This window comes from Papio anubis, chromosome 8 (genome assembly GCF_008728515.1).
Source record: "Papio anubis isolate 15944 chromosome 8, Panubis1.0, whole genome shotgun sequence".
In the NCBI taxonomy this organism is placed as follows: Eukaryota; Metazoa; Chordata; class Mammalia; order Primates; family Cercopithecidae; genus Papio; species Papio anubis.
Genome location: NC_044983.1, coordinates 18237833 through 18261918, shown reverse-complemented (window position 1 = coordinate 18261918; position 24086 = coordinate 18237833). Strand labels below are relative to the sequence as shown.

Sequence of the window (24086 nt, the reverse complement as noted above, 5' to 3'; positions counted from 1 at the left end):
ATTATTCTTACTCTAGGAGACATTACTCTGGAATTGGAGGTGAGACATGTCTGGACTTAAGTACCCTGACCAGCAGCACCGTCTGATTTGGTTTTGGTAACATATTCCTGTTGGTTCTCAGTTTCATGGGTGTTCATCCTCAACAGACTGACCCTCTGCAAGGGTAATAACTAGATGCTATTTTTATTTTGCCTTTGCTACAGAGTCTAGGAGAGCTGCGTATTCAGTATAATTCAATAAATGCTGATTTTGTCTGGTTAAAAGATCATTCAATATAAGATATAAAGAAGGATCTGATTGTATCACAATATATTATTTTCTACCCAATTCCCATAATCCTCGAAGCACCCCGTTACTGTCACTGTACTCCAGATGACCCTGTAGGACCCAGCAATGGTAAAGACCGGATCTGGGTGTCGCACATGGAGAATCCAGGAGTATGGTCTAAGAACCAGTTTCCAGCCCAGGACACTGAGCTTCATGGACATCCCTCATTTCAGTGGACAGAATGTTGGGTTCTTGGCAAGAGATGTAGAGACTCAGCCTTCCATCTGCTGTGTGGTGACTTGGTTTATACTTCTGTGGTTTCTCAGTTTTCTTGCATTTAAAAAGTGGTTCTGATGGAGGAGTAGGAGATTGAAAAGACAACTCAAAAAACAGGGAACAGTCATCATGCTTTATTAAAAACATATGCGTCATGACTCATATCTGCAGTATCATGGGCATGTTCTCTGGCAGCCAGGGAAGCAAAGGCAATTTGCTAATGCAGTTATCTTGCTATTCTCTTTGCCCAGTGTTTGCTTTCTCTGGGACCTATACTCTACTCTTTGTGGCCCGAACCCTTCAAGGCATTGGATCTTCATTTTCATCTGTTGCAGGTAACCCTGGCAACGTCATCGTGCACACACACATGCACGCATGCACACACACACACACACACACACATCTCTTACTACCTCAGATCCTATATTTATATGGAGAAATTAAGGAAAATATCATCTGGATAGGTAGAAATTGTGATTCAGAAATAAGGGAATTGGGCTGGGCACAGTGGCTCACACCTGTAACCCCTGCACTTTGGGAGGCCAAGGCAGGAGGATAGCTTGATTCTAGGAGTTTGAGACCAACCTGGGCAACCTGGGCAACATAGTAAGAGCCCTATCTCTATTTAAAAAAGAGAATAAGTTAGCCAGCCATGGTGGTGTGCACCTGTGGTCCCAGCTACTTGGGAGGCTAAAGTGGGAGGATGGCTTTAGCCTAGGTGGTCAAGGCTGCGGTGAGCCGTGGTTGTGCCTCTGCACTTCAGGCTGGGTGACAGCTAGACCCTTACTCAAAAAAAAAAAAAAAAAAAAAAAAAGGAATTATAGAATTTCTGACAGGGTCCATAGATCCCTGAGCCTGACATAACTTCCTCTGCTAATATTCAGATGCAGCTAGCTCAGGTCAGAACAAGCCTCCAGTAAAACCATGAAGAAGGGCAGGCTTTTATTTAGTGCCACTCAATGGTCCTTTGTCTGTCCCCCTCTTAGTACTTAATAGGAATAATCATGTTAATACTACCGGTAATACCAGTACAGTTTTCACAGTACTGGTGAATACAATATCTAATGCAATCCCATGAAGTTGGTATTTTATGCCATTTTACCCATGACTATGAAAGCCTGAGAGTCCAGCTGCCGTACAGCACTAGCCCACACTCTCTTCCAGGTCCCCAGTGCTTTTCCGCTCTTCCCTGGGCATCCCTGTTAAATAGAATGGTCTCTGTGTGCCTAGGTTTTCCTTTCCCTGACCTGCTCTGTAACCCCTCGTTTAGGGAAACATGCTCAGAAACAAGAAAATGCTATGAAACATGGTATAATCAGACAATGGATTTTCTGTGTTATCCTTCCCAGAGGCCTTGTACTTTCAACAATATTCTGAACAGGAGCGGACAATGTGGGGGCCTGGGGGCCTAGGGAGGGCAGTACTTGGAAAATACTATGGGTTAAGTTTTGTAAAACCCCTCAAACCGAAACTCTAGCTAAGATTGTCACTGAAGAGATAACAGGGTGGGACCAAGGGCTCTGAGAGGTGGATAGAAGCCCCTGGGGGCCAGTTGCATCTGTCACTCTCTGCACAGGTCTTGGGATGCTGGCCAGTGTCTACACCGATGACCATGAGAGAGGACGAGCCATGGGAATTGCTCTGGGGGGCCTGGCCCTGGGGCTGCTGGGTAAGTGGCACCAGCTGGAGCTCTGGGTTCGGGAGGGTGGGATTCCAGGAAGCAGGTGTTCCCGAGGTGTGGAAGACGAGTATTTTCCTTCCCTCGTTGGCCTCATCCTATTTCAACTCCTTCAGAAATATCACTGAGAAAATGTAAAAGTTCCTTCTCCTTAAGAAGCTGGGAAACACATAAGGGTCAGGGAAAGGTCTGGAAGCCCAGCCTGTTGGAGGAAGTGAGCCTCCCCGCATTACAGGCCACTGCCTCGTCTCAGTTCCCATGCACACACCACCAGAGCATGGCTGTTGCCAGATGCTCTGCTAAATCCGTTACAGGCATAATCTCTTTTATTCCTCACCACCAGGAAAGAAAGGAGGATTGATTTTCCCCATTATAGAGATGAAAATAAGAATGGCGAAATAGCCATCCAAGATCACACAGCCAGGAAACGCCGGAGCCAGGATACAGACTCCAGTTTTCTGGCCTTGGAAACCCAAGCTCCAAATGATAAAATTACCCTTTCTTTGAGGCTCATCCTTCATACTACTTTACTGACAACTGACATACTTTCACTTATTACATGCCAAGCACAGTGCCAGTACTGTAGGGTGCGAAGCCCCAGGCATAGTTCCTGCCTTCTAGGAGCTCACAAGCGCATCGAAAAGAAAACACCTGAAATCTCTTCCCTGGCCTACGCCCCACCCTCTAGCCCCATGGGAAGCACAGGAAACAGAATCCCTGTTATTTGTTAGTATCTATCAAACCAAACGCCCAATCTAAAACCTGTGCATCTTGAAGTCCTTTATCATGTCCCAAGTGAACTCCCAAATGAACAAGCTTGTTAGATCCTCAACAGCCACTCCTGGCTCCTTGTCACTTCTGGGTTAGAATTTGGCAGCAGCCCCCTTCTTGTGTACTCCCTCCTTCCACCACGATGCCACCTGAAGAATCTTCCTGAGCCCAGAGTAGGTGGTGTTTCTCCCCTGAAGTCTCTCCATAGGCTGCAAAGCCAAGTAGATGACTCATCTGTGTATACAAGGTTCCTGCATATGCAAGGCTCTACTTTTCTCCTCTCAAATATTCATACTCTGCTAACACCCACTTTCTCCTTTCTTTCTCTAACTACACACTCTTTTCTGACACCTCTGTGTTCTTCACACAAGCTTCTTCCCCTCCAGATACTCTGCACTTGGCAAAGCCCTAGTGGCTGCCTGGACTTCCTGAGACATCAACTGTGCGTTCATTGTATGCAACATTTTCTGTCAAACTTTCACCATGCTTTAATTATTTGGGTCCCTCCCTACACACACACCCCCACACACACCCCCACACACATACATTTCATCCACTAGAAAGTGGGCTTGTTGGAGACAGGGATCATGTCTCCATCTCTGAATTCCCAGAGCCTCTGGTGGAGCTTAGCCCCTAGCAGCCCTTCTGCAAATGCTCACGGTGTAAATGTGGACAGTTCTCACTGGGTAGGACTCACCCTCACCTCTGGAATCTGTGTGTGCTTTGCTTCTCCAGTGGGAGCTCCCTTCGGAAGTGTAATGTATGAGTTTGTTGGGAAGTCTGCACCTTTCCTCATCCTGGCCTTCCTGGCACTACTGGATGGAGGTAAGTCACCATCAGAGCCTCCAGCAGGACACGGCCCAGGTCGGGTTGGGAATGTGTTATGTTGTGGTGTCCGTCTTGACTAAGAATGGGTGGTGTGGACATGCTTTGATGAATCAAGGACTGCCCCACTGTAGAAAAGAGAGAAGAAACTCAGAGAGTTAAATTTGCACATAATAGGGTGGTAGCACTACAGCTGCTATTGGAACCCCCAGCTATTCAGTAGACACGCTGAACTGTCTCGCCTTCTTTCTCTCTTAGCACTCCAGCTTTGCATCCTACAGCCTTCCAAAGTCTCTCCTGAGGTAAGCAGACGCAAAGCTCCGTTGCTAACAGATATACAGGATGGCTGAATGCAGAAACCCAGGCATGCCTGTCAAGTCATCAGAAGAAAAGTAAAGAGGAATAGAGTCAGGGAAGTGAGAACTGTGTTTGGATTCTAGGATAGGGCTACATTTCGCGTAGTGTGGGGGATAGTGAGGTATTTGGCTTGATGTTGGACAAAGATGGTTGAAAAGCCTTGTGAAGAATCAAAGAAGCCATATATAATATATATAATATATATATATATCTTCTGTATATATATTCTGTATGGCTTCTTTGATTCTTCACAAGGCTTTTATAACATACACATATAATATATAATATATATGTGTATATTATATATGTTATATATATTATATATGGAGATATATATGGAGATCTTCAGATATATATGAATATAGATATGGAGTATATTTATATGTATACACACTCCACATATATATGGAGTGTATATATACTCCACACATATATGGAGTATATATACATATATATTCATGTATATCTGGAGATTTCCATATCTATACACACACACACACACACACATATAATTATAGCTAGGAGATAATGACATTGGGGACTGAGTATCTGGAGCTGTAACATCATCTCAGAGATGAAGGCTGTGGGGGCCACCTAGACAGCCTCTTCTTCAATAAAAGATATCCTCTGTGAACATCCCTAACTGTCATTCTGTCACAGTTAATAAGTATCAGAGTTGGTACTTGTTTGACTCTAAGCCAAAAATGGCTCTGGAACATCCATATCCCACCACGAAGGAAAAAAAGTAAGAAAGTGCATCAAGTGTAAAAAAGTTTGATCTAAAGGCCTTGACTTTGCATTCCACAATTCGTCAAGGTATTCCACAAGTCGTGAGGCCCCTCATCATTCTTCAGGGCTTTTCATGCACCAGGAGCTCCGCTTAGTGCGCCATCTATGCTGCATCTTATACATTCCATGAAATAAGTACAATTTTTTTTTTTTTTTTTTTTTTTTTTGAGACGGAGTCTCGCCTTTTTCCCCCGGCTGGAGTGCAGTGGCGCGATCTCGGCTCACTGCAAGCTCCGCCTCCCAGGTTCAGGCCATTCTCCTGCCTCAGCCTCCGAGTAGCTGGGACTACAGGCGCCCGCCACCACGCCCGGCTAGTTTTTTGTATTTTTAGTAGAGACGGGGTTTCACCATGTTAGCCAGGATGGTCTCGATCTCCTGACCTCGTGATCCGCCCGCCTCGGCCTCCCAAAGTGCTGGGATTACAGGCTTGAGCCACCGCGCCCGGCCAATAAGTACAATTTTTAGCCTCACTCTACGGATAATGAAATCGAGGGTAAACAGAGAAACATCTGAAAGAATTAGAAACTATGACGTAATCAATACTTTTAGAGTGCCAATTCCCCCAGAGCGACCAGGAGTCTCCCACAGTCTGCTGAGATGCTGCTGCTCTTTACAAACTGGCTTTAGGAGTAGGATGTCTGGGTCCATGGGAGGGAGGTCATAACCACCACCCATCCAGGACTCCTCAGGGCAAGAAGCACCAAATACCCTCTGCACAGGCTCCCAGGCCTGGAATATGCTTGGGCCCGGCACCCCTCCAGCCCTGGCCAAAGCATAGGGACACTCATCCAGGTGATTCAGCCATTGTTTATTATTAGCTGTGCAGCCATGGAGAATTATTCAGCAAGTAAATCCAGCTTGAGATTCCAGGAAAGTGAGGCACCCACAAATATCTACTTTTCTGAGACAGAGTCTTGCTGTGTCACCCAGGCTGTAGTACAGTGGCACAATCTGGGCCCACTGCAACCTCCGCCTCCTGGGTTCAAGTGATTCTCCTGCCTCAGCCTCCCAAGTAGCTGGGATTACAAGCATGCGCCACCACACCCAGCTAATTTTGGTATTTTTAGTAGAGACGGGATTTCACCATGTTGGCTAGGCTGGTCTTGAATTTCTGACCTCTGGTAATCCACCCCCCTCGGTCTCCCAAAGGGCTGAGATTATAGGCATGAACCACTGCACCTGGCCCATTCTCTCTCTTTCTAACAAATATACATTATTATTATTACTAATTTTTTGAGCCAGTTGACAGTAGATTGATTGTATCATTCCCTTACCCCAGATACTTTAGAGCATTTTCCCTAAGAACAGGATTATTTCCTTATGTAATGACAATAGAGCTATCAAATTCAGGAAATTTAACATTGATATAATACTTTAGTCTGATTTGCAATGCCTACTCTGATTGTGTCAATTATCCCGATAATGTCTTCCATGGAAGTTTTTTTTCTCTAGTTCACGGTCCAGTCCAGGACTGCATAAGACATTTGTGCATCACACCTCTCTAGCCTCTTTTAATCTGGAAAAGTTCTCAGCCTTTATCTTTCATGACACTGACATTTGTGAAGACTACAATTATCTATAGGGCATTCCTAAATTTGGTTTGTCTGATGTTTCTTCATGATACCGTGGCCTTCTGAGTGTCATGTCTGGAGGTATTTAATGCCCATCACCTCTCAGTGATGATGTCCATTTTGATCACTGGGTCAAGGTGTCGTCTGGGTGACTTGTGTAGTTATTACTTCTTCACCTTGTAACTAATAAATAACTTGTGGGAGACATTGTAAAGTCATATAAATCTCCTACTCCTCCTTAAATTTCCTTTCTGCCTATATTTGTTATCCATTGATGATTCTTGACTGACCTAGCCTTTACTATAATGTTTACAAAATACTGGTTTTTCTAGGTTACCAATTCGTCCAAATCATCAGTTGGCACTTTGCTGTAAGGAATAGCCATTCCTCCAAGGCAGGCGGATCACTTGAGAACAGGAGTTTGAGACCAGCCTGGCCGACATGGCAAAACTCTGTCTCTACTAAAAGTACAAAAAAAAAAAAAAAAAAAAATTAGCTGGGCATGGTGGTGCGCACCTGTAATCCCAGCTACTCAGGAGGCTAAGGCAGGAGAATCCCTTGAACCTGGGAGGCGGAGGTGGCAGTAAGCCACTGCACTCCAGCCTGGTTGACAAAGTAAGACTCTGTCTCAAAAAAACCCCTAAAAAACAAAAAAAGAATAGACATTCCTTTCTTATTGCCTTTATGCATATATATTTATAAATATTAATACCTAAATAGGTATATGATAATTTTATGTACATGTGATTATGTTCAGAAAAAACTTAAAAAAAATTTATCTGATTATTATCAGTGTAGAATCATGGAGTCCTATTTTTGTAGCTCATCACTCTCCTTATTTATTTACTTATTTAATTTTTTTTTGGACACAGGGCCTTTTTCTGTGACTGAGGCTGGAGTGTAGAGGTGTGATCATGGCTCACTATAGCCTCCAACTCTTGGGTTCAAGTGACCCTCTTGCCTCAGTGTCTTGAGTAGCTGAGACTACATAGGCATGCTACCACACCCAGCTTATTTTTAACTTTTTATAGAGATGGAGTCTCCCTGTGTTGCCCAGACTCACCTTGAACTCCTGGCCTCCAGTCCTTAATTGTTTTGATGCTCAAATTGTCTTAGATTTGACAAGTCAAAGCCCCTTAACCGGTTGCTGTGTCATTTTAACATACCTTCATTGGTTTTTGAGTAATGTTTTACTTTTTGATACAAAAATATGTCCTACGTTCATCTTGTACTTTCCCTGCCTCAGCCCTGAAATCATTTTGCCAAGGAGCCCAGGTTCTTATTAGTATGAATGGTGTTTAGAAACCAAACTGTGGGGCCAGGCACAGTGGCTCACGCCTGTAATCCCAGCACTTTGGGAGGCCGAGGCAGGCAGATCATGAGGTCGGGAGATCGAGACCATCCTGGCTAACACAGTGAAACACCATCTCTACTAAAAATATTTTTTAAATGAGCCAGGCGTGGTGGCAGGTGCCTGTAGTCCCTGCTACTCGGGAGGCTGAGGCAGGAGAATGGTGAGAACCTGGGAGGAGGAGCTTGCAGTGAGCCAAGATCACAGCACTGCACTCCAGCCTAGGTGACAGAGCAAGACTCTGTCTCAAAAAAAAAAAAAAAAGAAAAAGAAGAAACCAAACTATGGGCACTCGATGTGTTCTTTGCCATTGGGGTCACTTTGTTTCCCTGCCGTCTTAATGATGGAGCTAATACACACACATGAGTTCATACTGAGACCTCCACTTCCAGCCCAACTTCGCGGGATTTTTCCCTGCTTGCCCCATTCCATACAAGTATTCTCCTTCTTTCAAGGTAAGAAATTTGTCTCCCCCTATTATACAAATAGGTAAATACCTATTATACAAATAGACAAAAACATTTATCTATTTGTATAATTGTATACTTACCCATGCTATTACAAAAAACAAAAAACAAACCTACCAAGAAATATTCAAGATTTTTTCAGTTCTTTCTCCCTTAGACTTAGTGAATATAGCCAAATACTACATCTAGAAATTACCGTACTTGCATTGGTTCTTTTTTCCACCTTTAGTGTGATTATATAATGCATAATGCATTTGAAATTCATTTGCATCCATTTGTGGGTTTTTTTTTTTTTTTTGGCATTTAGTTTTAGTTTTTTTCCTCCGTTCTGGCTAATTATATTAATCTGTTCAAGTTGTCAGAACAAAATACTACAGATTGGGTAACTTAAACAACACATATTTATTTTCTCATGACTCTGGAGGCTGAACGTCTGCAGTCAAGGTACTATTGAGGGTTGGTTTCTGGTGAGGCCTCTCTTCCTGGCTTGCAGACAGCCACCTTCTCAGGTGTCTTCACATGACCTTTACTCAGTGTGTGTGCACAGAGAAAGAGAGCCCTGATGTCCCTTCCTCTTTTAATAAGGACAACAGTTTTGCAGATTAGAGCCCCCACTCTCATGACCCCATTTAACCTTAATTACCTCCCTAAAGATGCTGTCTCCAAACACAGTCATATTAGGGGTTAGGACTTCAACATACTAATTTGACCAAGGTGGGGCTCAATTCATCCCAAAACACTAAAATAGTTTTATTTTTTGAATATATAAAACATTACCACCTAAAAGTCAAAATTATTCAAAAAGGTATACTCAGAAAGCATCAATCCTTCCAATCTTTCTAACCCTTCCCCTCCCCCACCCCTACCACGCGTAGGTAACCAATCTTAATGCCTTCCGGGTTGTCTTTCCTGTGTCTTTGTGTTTTTTCCTCAAAATAAATAGCTTATGTGTTTTCTTATTTTTCCCTTTTCTCTTACATGAAAGGCAGCACACTGTGAATTCTTTTTTGCATTCTCCTTTTTTTCTCAATAATATGTCCTGAAAATTACTCTACTAATTCATAGAACCTTTCCTCATTATTTTACACCTGTGTGATACACACACACACACACACAAAATTGTGTATGTGTACACAACGGTACACAATTGTGTGTGCACCATATTTTATTCCATCTCCTGTGTTTAGGTGGTTTTCAGTATTTTGTAGTTACAAATATTGCTGTAATTTACATGTGTGCATTTTTATAATGTTAGCATTAATCTTTAGAGTCAATTCGTAGAAGTGGCACTGTTGGATCAAAGGGTTTATTGGATTTTTAAATATATATTTTAATGATTTACATCAGTTTCTTTAGTTTGAATAATAATGGGGTGAGAGAATGATCTTTTTAGTTTTAGAATCTCTAAATTTCTCAATCCACTATTGTGTGTGTGCAGAGAGGGTTATCATACCAAAATGATCAAATCTATTACAAGACAGAATGTAGTAAACACCGTGAAGAATTAGGACATAGTGTTCAGGATGTTTGAAAGAGAGAGAAGCCCCAGCTACTGAGTCAGGGAGCACTCTGGAAAAGAAGGAGCCATTTAAGCTTGACTTTAAAGAGTGGGTAGACCTTGGAACTATGGAGAAGCAAAGGGCGTGTAGTTCAGGCAAAGGTAATAACGATGGCTGAGGGACTGCTGGGATGCATGGAAGGAGGGTGGGGTGACCAAGTTTAGATGAGAGTGTGTCTTGATGAGAGTGGGTACTGCATGTTTAGGCTGCATTTTAACTCTGCTTCTTCTATCTTAGTCCAGTGTGGCTCAAAATTATCAGAATTAATTCAGAAATCTTGAGAGGCTTTCTGAGTTATGGGCTTCTGTGCTTGCTTTTGGGATTCGGTGCTCTGCCTGTGGTTCTCCCAGGACAAACATTAGTACCAGGGAGATCTAGTGGAAACCATGAGTCCAGACACCTATGTCCAACCCTAATCTTGCTACCAGTTCACTCTGACCTTGTTGATGGTCATGTGAATGCAGGAATCACAGCTGGAATATATTGCTTCTCTATCTGTGACTACTACAGTGCCTACCTTGCGCACAGGAGGGGCCCTGCCTCCAGCTCCTCTGTGGCATCAGACAAGTCACTTTCTCTCCCTGCGCTGGGATTCCTGGTCTTTGCAGTAAAGGAGCTGCTATAGATGGTCTCTAAGCCCCTAATTGCATCTTCTGAGATTCTGTGAAAATAGGAGAGATGTATGCACTGTACAAATGGACATTTTTTGTCATCCATGTTCTCAGAGTGCCAAGGGGACTCCACTCTTTATGCTTCTCAAAGACCCTTACATCCTGGTGGCTGCAGGTAAGCTGGCGATGACCTCCCATTGGGCGGGGAGTGTCTGGGCTTCAGGCAGCCACGGCTGCTCACAGAATGGTCTCCCCAGGGTCCATCTGCTTTGCCAACATGGGAGTGGCCATCCTGGAGCCCACACTGCCCATCTGGATGATGCAGACCATGTGCTCCCCCAAGTGGCAGCTGGGTAAGTGCCCTCAGCCCCGCTCAGGGCCTGGCAGGAGGAGGTGGGTGCCATGAGTCCTTTTGCTCAGTGTTACATGGGGACAATGTGCTTCCTTTGTACAATGACCTCCCATGTCCACACCCATGAATCAAGCCCAAGCGGGTGTGCAGTCCCTCAAAGAAGCAGTCTGAGAAAGGGGAGGGTGGGAGAGGATGAAAGGGGCTATGGAGAGGTCACATACCTAGCTGTGCAGTAGAATGATTAATGATTTCCAGTCCAAAGATTCAGGTTTTGGTTTCAGCTTCTTTGATTTTCTATGAAAACTTGTGCAAATACTTTAAACTCTCTGAGCATCACTTTTCTCATTGCTAAAATGAGCATCAAAATACTATCTAGTTCAAGGGAAATAGGATGAATAAATGACATACGAGGTGAAAATGCTTTGTTCCATGTACAATATTCATGTGCACCGTTACCATCCATATTTTTCTCCCTTCAGCTCCTCATCCTCAAGACTATCATTTGGTTATTATTATTATTATTTTTTACCTCTATAAAGGTGCTTATGTAGCCCTCACTTAGGAAAAGCTATGGGCCCAGGAGAAAGGGTTCCAGCTTCCTTCGTTCATGCAGAGACTTAGAGAGGAGCTTGGGGATGAGGCTCTAGCCCTTCCCAGGAACCCTGAGGAAAGAGGATGGGGAAGGCTACGTGCAAATTGCTCCGTCACTGCCAGGAGGAGAGGCTTACGGGGCCAGAAGGGAAGCTGATAAGAACCTGATATAGTTCAGCATGCAATAAAAAGCACTAAATCTAATTTTGGGGGGGACAATTCTAAGCAAGACTCCCAGCTGCACTCCTAGTGCCAAATTGAATTTTTATGGGTTGCAAGTGCTTTTGACCATGACGATTAATTGAGTTAGTCGGTGTTCAGTGCAGATAATGCATCCCCTGCCCTAAGGCTCTGGCCTCTCAGGCTCTCAATACTGGTGAGCAGCTGCAACACAGAGTAGCTCCTCCCCAGCAGCCTAGGCACCAGCCTCAGTTGCCAGTTACCAATTACTCAGTTACCAGTCACTCAGTTACCACCATCTTTTACAGCTTCCTCAATGCTACGTGGTCTGTAAAGTCTGACATCAAAGATTATCCAACAACTACATCAGAATCACCTAGAGAGCTTGTTAAAACTCTGATTGCTGGGAGACAGTGAGCAATTCAGTCAAAAGACAGTGAGCAATTCAGTCAAAACAAGTTTTCATCCCTAGTAAGTTTCCAGGTGATGCTGATGTAGCTGGTCAGTGATCACACCTAGAAAATTGCTGCTGTACATGAAGAACACCCCTCGAGTGTGTTGGGAGGAACAAGCGAGTCCATGCTTTTGAAAGTAATGTGTAGTCTGCCTCTGAGTGCTTGCTGTGTGGCCCACGGTATGCTAGATAGCTTCACCAAGGAGAGGAAAGAGCCCAGATCCACCTGGGTTTGAATCCTGACCACGTCACTTCCTGATGGTGACCTTGGATAAGTTATTTAACCTCTTTGACCTCTGATGTGGTCTGAGTGTGTCCCCCAAAATTTGTATGTTGGAAATTGAATCCCCGATGCAACAGTCTTGAGAGGTGGGACCTTTGAGAGATGATGAGGTCATGGGAGCACCCTCATGAATGGGTGAAGACCGTTATCATGGGATTGAGTTTGTTATAATAAAAGGGAAGTTCAGTACCCTTCACCTCTCTTGTGGGTGCTGTCTCTACATGTGATCCCCTTTGGCCATGTTGTGATCCAGCAACCAGGCACTCCCCAGATGGCCAAACAGATGCTGGAGGCTTGCCCTTGAATGTCTCAGCCTCCAGAACCCTGAGCCAAATAAATCTCTTTTCTTTATAAATCACACACTCCGGTATTCTGTTATATTATAGAGGAAGAAAATGGACTAAGACAGAAAATGGGTACTGAGAAACAGGGCTGCTGCTATAACAAATACTGGAAAATTTGGAAGCAGCTTTGGAACTGGGAAATTGGTAGAGGCTGGAATAATTTGGAGGAGCAGGCTAGAAAGAGCCTGTATTGCTGTGATTAAGGCATTAAGGGTGATTCTGGTGAGGGCTCAGAAGAAGAGGAGAGCTATAGAGAAAGACTGAATCTTTTTAGACATTGGTTAAGAGGTTGTGATCAGAACGTTGATAGAAATATGGACAGTAAAGGTCATTCTGAAAAGGTCTCAGATAGAAATGAAGAACAAGGTATTGGACACTAGAGTAAAGGCCATCCTTGTTATACAGTTATACAGTTACAAAAAACTTGGGGGACTTGTATCCATAGCTTAGGACTTTATGGAATGAAGAACTTAGAGGCAATAAACTAGGATAACTGGCAGAAGAAATATCTAAGCAGCAAAGCTTCAGGCTGCATGTGGCTGTTTTAACTGCGTATATAGTGACATGTGAGAGCAAATAAATGATTTAAAGGTGAAATTTATGATTAAAAGAGAAGCAAAACAGAAAGACTTGGAAAATTTGCTGCCTGGCCTTGGAAAGAAGGAAAAGGCATGTTTAGGAGAGCACACCAAGAGTGTGGCCAAGCAACCTAAAGCAATTAGTATGGATAAAAGGGAGCCAGGTACCGTTTATTAAGATTGTGGGAGAAAGACCCCAAAGGCATTTTAGAGATCTTTGGAACTGTGCCTCCCATTACTGGCCCAGAGATCTAGGAGGGCAGAATGGTTTGGGAATAAGCCTGGGGCATCCTCCATGGGCTCACGGCCCAGGACCACCTTGGGACTCTGCTCTCTGCGTTTCAGTGCAGTGCCCCTCAACTGTGCCAGCCATGGCTCAAGCGGGCCCAGAAGTGGCCTGGCCTCCCACTCTGGAGGGTGGAAGTGGTAAGCCTTGGTGGTGTCTATGTGGTGCCAATTTTGCACTTGTACAGAATGCAAGAGCTATGGGTGCATGACTTCTTCCACCTAAATTTCAAAAGATGTCATGGACAGCCACTTCCAAGATCACAGAACTGTAGGGGCACCAGCCTGGTGGCCTGCAAGCATAAGACTCCAACCCATGATTGCTGCTGGGTGGACTGAGTCCAAAAAGACCATAGGGGTGGGGCTGCCTGATGCCTTGGGGGTCCAATCTCCACTCCAGTGTGCCCAGGATTTTGGACATGGAGTCAAAGGTGGTTATTCTCCAGCTTTAAGACTTAATATTGTTTTCCATTTTGGGTTTTGGACTTTCATGGGACCTGTTACCCCTTTCTTCTTCCCTGTTGCTTGCTTTTGAAATGGGAATGTCTGTTCTATCCTTGTCCCACCACTGTTTTTGAAAGTAGATAAATTATCCCTTGGTATCCATAAGAGATTGGTTCCAGGACTCCTAATGGCTACCAAACTCCAAGAATGTTCAAGTCCCTTACATAAAATGGCGTCGTATTTGCATTTAATCTACACACATCCTTCCATGTACTATAATCATCTCTATCATGCCATGTAAATAGTTGGTATACTGTATTTTTTCTTGTTTGTTTTATTCTTATCGTTGTATTGTTATTTTTATTTTTTTTCCTCAACATTTTTGATCTGAGGTTGGTTGAATCCAAGGACGTGAAACCTGCAAATACAAAGGGCCAAGTATAATTTGTTTTGATTTCACAGACTCACAGCTGGAGGGAATTTGCCTCAGGATTAATCATACCTTGAATCTCACCCATATCTAATTTAGACAAGACTCTGGATTTTGGACTTTTGAGTTTATACTGGAACCACTTAAGACTTCTTAAACTATTGGGATGGAATGAATGCATTTTGCATTGTGAGAAGGACACAAATTTTGGAGGTCAGGGGTAGAATGCTATGTCTTCCAAAATTTGTGTGTTGGAAACTTAATCCCCAATGCAACAGTGTTGAGAGGTGGAACCTTTAGTAGGCGATGAAGCCCTAGGGGCACCATCTTTATGAGTAGATAAAAACAATTATCACAGGAGTGGGTTAGTTACAAAAGGGGGGAGTTTGGCCCCTTTTTCCTTTCTCTCTCAAATGCCCTTTCTCCATGTGATACCCTTCGGCCGTATGATGACCCAACAAGAGGTCCCTCACCAGATGGCCAAGCAGATGCTGGTGCCATGCCCTGGCACTTCCCAGCTTCCAGCACTGTGATCCAAATACATCTTTTTTCTTTACGAATTACCCAATCTGTGGTAATATGTTACAGCAGCAAAAATAAAACAGACTAAGATAAACTCCAGTGTTTTAATTTATAAAAATGTAGATATTTTTTAGGGTCATTTTGATCTGGGATCCTAAATGGATTAGCCCAGTGTGTGGAATACAGGATACTGTCAGTAAATAAAAAATTCTTTGTACAATTTTAATAATTATTTTAGTTTAAACCATTTTGGTAGTCACAAAATGTGTAATCCCTCATCCCTTAAAGATTCACTGTTAAAAACAGATGTGGATCCATAGATACATATTCTGGAGCATCTATTTTGCACAAAGTACTGCTAAAATGTAAGCTATAATCAGATCCTAAAGAACAAGCAACATGGATTGAGAAAAATCTGATTCAGGAAATTTCACACCATTTAAAATGATGTCAAGGAGCTGTATCCAGGAGGCTGTAGGCTTCCTAGAGGTGCTTACTTCCACATACTAGATAAACAATTGAGTAGTTTTAATTTTTTTAAGCAATTAAATATAAACGAATGGGTACAGTTTGCAACAGATTGCCACCTGTCCAGATAGCCTACACAAATACACTAAGGTGTGTTTACTTCTACTCCATAGAAGAGAATATTAAAAGCAAACAAGTTGTCAGCCAATAACTAGTCGATTGTTGACTTTTAATTTAATTGTAATTGCCATGGTATTTTTTGTTAGGCTGCGTTGTTTTCTCTAGGTGCAGAGAGGGATTAAAAGGGCTGGAGAGATCCAGAGAAACTCACTCTGCTGATCTCAAGCAGTCCCTTATACCGGAGCCATCTGTGCTACCACACTGGGGATGTGGTGTAGTGGAAACGCCTGGAGTTAGAGTGCGAAGGCCTGGACTCCAGTCCTGACACTGTCACTCACCAGTTATGATGATAATAATCAAGACCAGTGCTTGTAGGGCCCTTACTCTGCGACAGGCACTATGCAAAATGCTTGATATGCACTATTTCATTTAAACCTCACAACTGGCCTGTCTGCTATGGCCAGTAGAAATTATGATTATCCCCGTATTTCAGAGATTTCTTTTTTTTTTTCTTTTCTTTCTTTCTTTTTTTCTTTTTTCTTTTCTTTTTTTTTTTTTTTTGCAGCTGTAAGATTTCATAGAGTGAAAACAGAGCTCCCGTATAACGGGAGGGGACCCAAAGGCGGTTGCCACTGATAGCTGGAATGCCTGGGTTTATATCCCGATCATTGTCCCTCCCCCTGTACTCTCAGGTGATGGATGATTTGATTATTTCTTTATCTCCTGCTTTTAAATGGCCCGGGTATTTATGAGCTCTCTTTACTATCTGATTGGTCGGTTTATTACAGCCCTGTTTAAAGGTGGATACAGTCACCTTCCCCAGCTAGGCTTAGAAATTCTTAGCCAGCCTAGGAAATCTTGCAAGTCCTGTCTCTCAGTTCCCCCTCTGAACGGAAAAATCCAGGTGCTGTTGGGGAGGTTGACCAACGACCACTCTAACTGCTTCCTGCTGAATTGGGGCGTACTGGCGTCATGCAGTTGAGATTTCCTCAGGAGGGATGCTTTTGATGTCATCAACACGGGAGCGTGGGCTAGCAGGCCGGTCCAGGGGTCCGCGGTAGATCTTAGTCACGGACTGCACCTGGGGCTCCATTTGAAGAACCATTTGTAGTCTTACAGCTTCGATTCTGGAAGAGACAAACTTAACAAGGAGGTTAAAGATACAGGAATTGAAATGTATGGCCTAAAGTGCAGGGGGAGGCATATCCAACAGTTAGTAGGATTTTGACCAAGATTTCATCGAGCTCTATGAGGGTGGTATTAAATCGGCTTACCAGGCAAGTATGGGTACGGAGGGTCTTCAAAGGCAAACAAGAATTGAGAGTCAGGATGTACAGGGATGTAGAAAAAGGCTTAAGGTCCGGGACTATTAACCACTCTGCTTCCTCTGGTATTTGGGAAAGCAGAGTATAGGGGTTAGGCACAGCTGGGTATAGAGGGAAAACAGCCTCATTGATAATCCTGAGATCTTGCACTAACCTCCACTGTCCGTTGGGTTTCTGTACTCCTAAAATTGGAGTATTGCAGGGGCTATTGCATGGTTTTACTAGGCCTGGGACTTTTAGGTCCTTAACAATCTTTTGGAGTCCTTGTTGGGCCTCGGGTCTAAGGGGGTACTGCCTTTGGTAGGGAAAGGAGGCAGAATCCTTTAGTTTAACTTTAGCATTCTTCACTCGTCCATATTGTCCTGTTGCCCAGACTTCAGGATTAATTCCTTCCTCAAGTAGGGGACAACAAACAGGTGTTCCCTCTCCCATGTTCAGGTGTATAATGGCCCCTGCTTTTGCTAGAATGTCTCTCCTTAACAAAGGAGTGGGGCTTTCAGGCATAATTAGAAAGGCATGTGAAAAGAGTAAAGTTCCCCAGTCACAACTCAGTGGCTGAGACAAGTAGCTAGTGACTGCCTGTCCTAGGACCTCTTGGATACTGACAGATCTGAAGCACAGTTGTCCGGGACAGGAAAGTAAGACTAAGAAGGCTTCACCAGTGTCCAGCAGACAGTTAACCTCCTGGCCCTCAATGGTCAAGCATACCCGGGGCTCTGTGAGGGAGATGGCATGGGCTGGCGCTTGCCCCGGGCACCCTCAGTCCTGCTGCTGGATCGCCTGGTTAGTGGCTTCTGACTCAGAGGACCTTTGTCCCCTGGGGCAGTGGGCCTTCCCAGTGATTACCTTGACATAAGGGGCATGGACGAGGGTGTGGCTTATTTCTCTTCGGACAATCTTTTTTAAAGTGTCCTTGTAGACGGCACTGGAAGCAAGCCCTATTAGGCATTCTACTTGCCCAGCTTTTCCCTTTTCCAGAACCTCCAAAGTCTGCTTGCCTGAGGGCCATGACTAAAGCGGTGGCCTTCTTTTTATCCCGTTTGTCCCGTTCCGCCTGCTCCTCCTGATCTCTCTTATAAAAAACCGAGGTTGCCAAGTGCAGTAGGGTTTCTAAGTTTTGCTCCAGGCCTAAGGTGGACTTTTGAAGTTTGTTTCTAATGTCTGCAGCTGACTGAGTGATAAACTCATTCTTTAAGATTAGTTGGCCTTCAACAGAGTCAGGTGACAGGGAGGTATGCTTCCTCAATGCCTCCCTTAGTCCCTCCAGAAAGGCAGTAGGATTTTCTTCCTTTCCCTGTGTTATAGTGGACATCATTGAATAATTTATAGACTTCTTCCTAGTTTTACTTAGTCCTTCTAGCCTGCAAGTTAGCAAATGTCTGCGGCACCAATCTTCATGTTCTGATTCTGCATCCCAGTGAGGGTCTACCCTGGGAACTGCCTGCTGGCCTGTGGGGAATGGTTCTCATTCCTCTGTTGTCATCCTATCGTTGACCTGACTGAGATACCAGAGATTGCCAGACTCTTGGGCTGCAGTTATGGTGGCACTTCTCTCATTTGGGGTTAGTGTCTGATCCAGCAGTAACATTATACCTCTCCAGAATAATTCTTAGGGGCGTTTTTGCCTTGGGGAGAAACGTTTCCCATCTGAGAAAAGAACACAGGGATGCCAGCACCCCTAGTCATTTTCCAGTGAGCATTAGTCCTAGAGCATCCTCTATGGGCCTAATGCTTATTCCTTTCCAGGATGCGGAACCCCCCGTGGACCTCTGCTTATCGGATTAGTTACTCTCACCCGTGTAGCAGTCCTGCACCTGTTTTCAAACCTTTCTTGAACACAAAGAAAGGGGTCCAGGTGGCCGGATTCTAGTGGTCCTTTACCAGCGTGCCCAACACTGGCTTTGCGCTCAGTGATGAGTTCTAGCGCTGGGCTGGGCAACCCAGTTCCCCATCAAGATGCATTCCCATAAACAACAGGTCTTATATAAATTCATTTCAGAGAGGGTGTAGGTAACCTTTTGAGTCAGGATTAAGATAGTTTTTGCCCACTAGGGCCTTTGTCCTTCTTTTCCTTTGTAGGAATATGCCCTAATTATCGATCTTAAACTTTTGGTTGCCCTGGATTAAGTCCTTTTGGGTATGAAATATGAGAGATGGATCCTGTTTATCCTATGTGCCTTTTTCCTACAAGAAGGAGAGCGAGGAGAAAAAGATAGGCTTGCTGGGTTTTTAAGTACTTTAAGGCGTGGCTGAGTGCAAACAGCTAGAACCTTTGAGCAGACCAATTATTAGGCAATTTTCGTAGCTACTTCTACAAGAGTTTCCTTATCAATTACTGAATACCCATTATGGTTTTTTTCTCTCAATCACCCAAGAGTTTCCTTATCAATTACTGAATACCTGTTATGGTTTTTTCCCTCAATCGCCCAGGAGGAACCATCTATCCTCCTATCCTGAAGGGAGTTCCTCCTAGGTCTGGTCAGACCTTTGTATGGTAATTAAGATTTAAATCCCCTGTTAGGAAATCTGCTGGGTTAAGGAAATTTTCAGTGGTTAATGTTAAATCATCTTTTTTAAAACAGAATAGCCCCATACTTTAAGATTTTTGAGTTAGTAAGCTACCCTTTTTTTTTTTTTTTTTTTTGGACTTAGGATAGTTATGAACTGGTGAGGTGTGCTCACAATGAGGTTTCCTCCAAAAGTTATTTTTCTACTTTCTTCTGTTAGCAAAGCAGTTGACGCTACAGATTGAATGCATTTGGGCCATCCCTTTATATTTACTCAATTCGCTTTCATGTTGTTGCAGTTCCAATTGTTAAAGTACTGGGTCATCAGTTCTAAGGCCCTGGTCAAGGAGCCAAGGCTTGGAGATTGTATTGCACAGGGTGGGTAAGCTGGGTAGAAATTGGGGGAGGAGAGCATCTTACACAATGGCAGAGCAATTCTCCTAGCCATTTACAAACTTGAGGCCCTGGCAAGTGTGGTGGGGAACGGGTCCCACGTAACTGCCCATGTTGAGAGCTGTATACCTAAATTGGGAGGGAAACCAGGGGCAAGACTCCCTGGGTTCATAGCCTTGGTGCCTAAGGATGCAGTGTAGAGCTTCCTTAGATCCCCTTTGGAGATACAACTTGCTCTAAGAGGAAGTGAAAGTCTGCAGCATTAGTATCTAGGAGTTACTTCACGCCTTCACAGCCTTCTCTCTAATTATGGTTGGAGCATCCCAGCCCTGATCAAAGGCCAGACTCCTCTTATCCATTCCATCTCCCCTCACCTACTTCATTGGCTACTCCTCATCACCTGTGCTATCTCTGCCTTCTGTGCTAACGTTTAAAGATAGGAGTCCCCCAAGGCTCAGTCCTTGGATCTCTATTCTTTATTTATTCTTTCATAGGCAATCCCATCCATTCGCTTGACTTTAAGAACCATGTGTAAACCAATGTCTCAAATTTCTCTCTCCTTGGAGCTCTAGATTTGTATGTCCTACTGCCTACAGCTCTGCTTGGATATCTAACAGTCACTTCAAACCTCTCGTGTTCCCCCCATGCTCTTGCTTTTCCACCAGTCTTCCCTATCTCCAGCTACCCAATTGATTAACATAAAAACCTAGGTTATCCCTGATTTCTCACTTCGCCTCATCACTCCTGCTACATCTGTACCCAATCCAACAGAAAATGTCACCAACTCTACCTCCAAAACCTCCCATTTTATTCACTTCTCTCCTCCATGACTTCTAATCTGAGACACGATCACTTTTCTCTTAGATTCAGCAAATAGTCTGCCTTCCACTCTTGTCCCATGAACCCATTCTTCTAAGGGACTTTAGAAAATATAAATCCAATTATGTCATTTCCTTCCAAAGCTTCCATTGCTCTTGGAATAAATTCCAGATTCATTTCTAGGACCTTCATTTTGTCACCCTCCACTTTCCTCTTATGTTTCAGCCACAGAGATATCCTTTCTACTTATAGAGCAAACTAAATGATTTCTTTAAGACCTTTCAATTTGCATTAGGTGCTTTTTATCTTCTGCTTGAAATGCTCTCTTTTGGTTATTAAGGTCTCAGCTTGAATGTCACTTCCCCGGAGAAGCCTTCCCCAACCCTGAAAACCCAGGTAGCCCTTCTGAGTCGCTCTGCCATATCACCACATTCAATTTCCTGCACATAACACTTTTCAAAATTCTCTTTCATGTATATTTGTTTACTTGTTTATTGTATGTCTCCCTGCCCTGGAGTATAAGCTAGCTGAGAACTAGAATTTTGTTCACTGCTGTATTCCCAGACCCCAGAGTACCTGATACATGGTAAAATTTTGTTAAAATGAATGAATGGATGGATGGATGAGACTCAGAGAGGGTGAGTAAATTGTCCAAGGTCACAGAGCTAACAAGTCGTCAAGCCATGATCTGAATGCAAAATTTGGAGCTTTGTGTGTCTCCAAAGCCCACGTTTCCAGAACACTTGCCTCTACTGTCACAAAAAGCCGTGTGGTCAGGACTTCAATTTATAAAACAATTTTACACGCATTACCTAATTTGCTCCACACTGTAACCTGGTATGATATAATCGTAGCTTTGCTTTTTCCAGATGTGGAAACTAAGGCTCAGAAAGCTTTAGTAATTAATCCAAGATCCCTCTCAGAGCAATAGAAGGGCAGGTGAATAGCAAAGCAGAAATTAACTTCCCAGGAATTATGTATGGGTATGTGGCACCCAAACATGCCACCTCTGAAGCTCACACTCTCATGCTGATAATCAAGGGTATTTTATACCTGAGAATGGCTCATCAGGGCCATTCATGAGGAATCTAAGAGGGAAGCTGGAAGCACATTAAGTGTACTGAGGCTAGGCCAGGTGCGGTGGCTCACATCTCTAATCCCAGCACTTTGGGAGGCCGAGGCAGGCAGGAGTTCACGACCAGCCTGGGAAACATGATGAGACTCCATCTGTACAAAAAAAAAGGTGTGCTGGTGTTCACCTGTAGTCCCAGCCACTTGGGAGGCTGAGCTGGGAGGATCACTTGAGCCCAGGAGGTCGAGGCTGCAGTGGGCTGAGATTATACCACTGCACTCCAGCCTGGGTGACAGAGTGAGACCCTGTCTCAAAAAAAAAAAAAAAAAAAAAAGGATTGAGGCTAAACAAAACCCTGCTCCTGAAGAAAGGAGAGGTGTGGGGGTCCTATGGCAACTACTGTGGGTTTGCACAAAGATTCCCAAATCATAAAACAAAGTGGTTTGGGGATCTTGGAAGTTACAGGGTTGGATTTCACTGTCTCATAGGAGACAAGGCGTTTTAGAATAAACTGGGCATGTCCTAAGGTAAGGATCTGTGTCCTTCCACAGGTCTAGCTTTCTTGCCTGCCAGCGTGTCCTACCTCATTGGCACCAACCTCTTTGGTGTGTTGGCCAACAAGATGGGTCGGTATGTAGCCTGGGGATCTGGGAAGAACAATAGAAATGTAAGATGGGAGAGCGCCTGTCCCTGATCTTGGAATGACGAACAGCTTCCCCATGGTTGAAAGTTTAGGACAAGTACACACTGATAAAAACTTCCTACCGGGAGGATGGGTGGGTGGTAGGTGGTGAGGGTGGTATGGAGAATGGATAGTCCTGAGCTCTAAGCTGATTGGTATGGAAGAGGCAGTGGATACATGAGGGGCACCCCTTACTTTCCGTCCATTTGCTGTCCAGTTGAAGAGATAAAATAACCACATCAGAGAACAGCTATGAAAAATGCAGTACTTTGGGAAAGTGGTTTTCAAATTATGTTCCATGGAACCCTATGGAGTTCTACAGAGGCACCCCAGAGGCCACTGAGGAGGAAGGGTTGGGGGCCAAGAGGTGTAAGTCTAGATTCTGTCCCTCCACCACAATAAGGACAGCTTTAATTTTATCTTTGGAGTTCAGCACCAAGATTTTAGAAGCACTGCCATAGGACATCAGAGAAGGAAAGAAGTTTGGTACTTTCTGTGGTTTTTGAGACGGACCTCAAGGACCAAATAAAATATGGACAGGTAGGAGGCAGTCTGAGCTGGGCAACAGCAAGAGTTAAGTTTGAGGGCTCTTTCTAAGGAGGAAGTGCCTTCTGAGTCAGCTGATTCCTCCTGTAAGGGAAGGAAGACTGTGTCCCATGGCACCTCCTCTGCCTATAGAAAAAGGTGTGGAGCCGGGGGGGACAAGGAAATGGCAGGGAGAGAGCTCACTTGGGTACAAACTGGTCATATGGGGTGCCATCCTCAGTTCCTAAGGGGTTGCTGGGATTAGGGCTGGTGGAACAGGTCAGCATGGGGGTGATGGGGTACAGGTGGAGGGAGCTCTCCCTTATCGGTGTTTGATGATGGCCCTTTTCTTCCAGGTGGCTGTGTTCCCTAATCGGGATGCTGGCAGTAGGTACCAGCTTGCTCTGTGTAAGTATAAGAAGACCTGGGAGAGGGGAAGGAGAGAGAGAGAGAGAGAGAGAGAGAGAGAGAGAGAGACCGACCCAGACATTTAAAGACGACTTTCCTTTAAAATGAGCAGAGTTGGCTTGGCAAGGACTGTCAGAAAGAGTGTTTCTGAGTAGGCAGGAATTTAGCACTGGGGAGATGCCACCAGCTGCAGTGGCTTTCCATTGAGAGGAAGTGGGAAAGGAGAGGGAGAGGGCTGTAGGGCAGCTGGAGCCAGAGGTCTGAGGCTGTATGTGTGGGCACATGAAGTGATACATGTTGGTGTCCATTTCTGGGAATGGCAAAATGGTGCATTTTGTGACTTCATTTACTCATCCCACCCTGAGAGATCCTCATAAGTCCCCAGGGAACCATCACCTATGCTCCAGTCTCTGGCGCCAGAGGCTTGATAGAAGAAGAAAGAAAGAAGGACTTTTCCATTTCCAAGAGTGCCCCTCAAGCTCTCAAAGCCTTCATTTCCTCCTCTCCACAGTGAAGATGAGAAACACACAAATATCCTAGGCTTGAGGGAGAGAAGAACAGGGCTACAAGGCACTGTACACTGTGCTCAAGACCAGCTGGAGGTCCTGAGCAGGAGCATGGGATCCGGGTTCTATGGCAGGTTTGCCACTTTCTATGCATGTGACTTTGAGCAGGTTGCCTCATCTCTGTGTGCTCAGCATCCTCATCTGTGTAGAGAGGGTTCTGATAGTGTAGTGTCGGGCATGTGGTGAGTCCATAGTGAATCTCAGTCAATACTATTG

General features: G+C 44.3%; 1 protein-coding gene across 2 annotated transcripts in view; it reads left to right on the top strand.

The window, feature by feature from the left end:
• SLC18A1 (solute carrier family 18 member A1) overlaps positions 1-24086 on the top strand; it is a 33597-nt gene that overhangs the window by 5826 nt on the left and 3685 nt on the right. For both annotated transcript variants that reach the window (XM_021942092.2, XM_021942090.2), the window contains exons 4-11: positions 795-878; positions 2120-2212; positions 3728-3817; positions 4076-4119; positions 10637-10697; positions 10780-10875; positions 22241-22319; positions 23253-23304. In XM_021942092.2, the coding sequence (XP_021797784.1) occupies positions 795-878; positions 2120-2212; positions 3728-3817; positions 4076-4119; positions 10637-10697; positions 10780-10875; positions 22241-22319; positions 23253-23304 (599 nt within the window). The remainder of the gene's footprint in view (positions 1-794; positions 879-2119; positions 2213-3727; positions 3818-4075; positions 4120-10636; positions 10698-10779; positions 10876-22240; positions 22320-23252; positions 23305-24086) is intronic.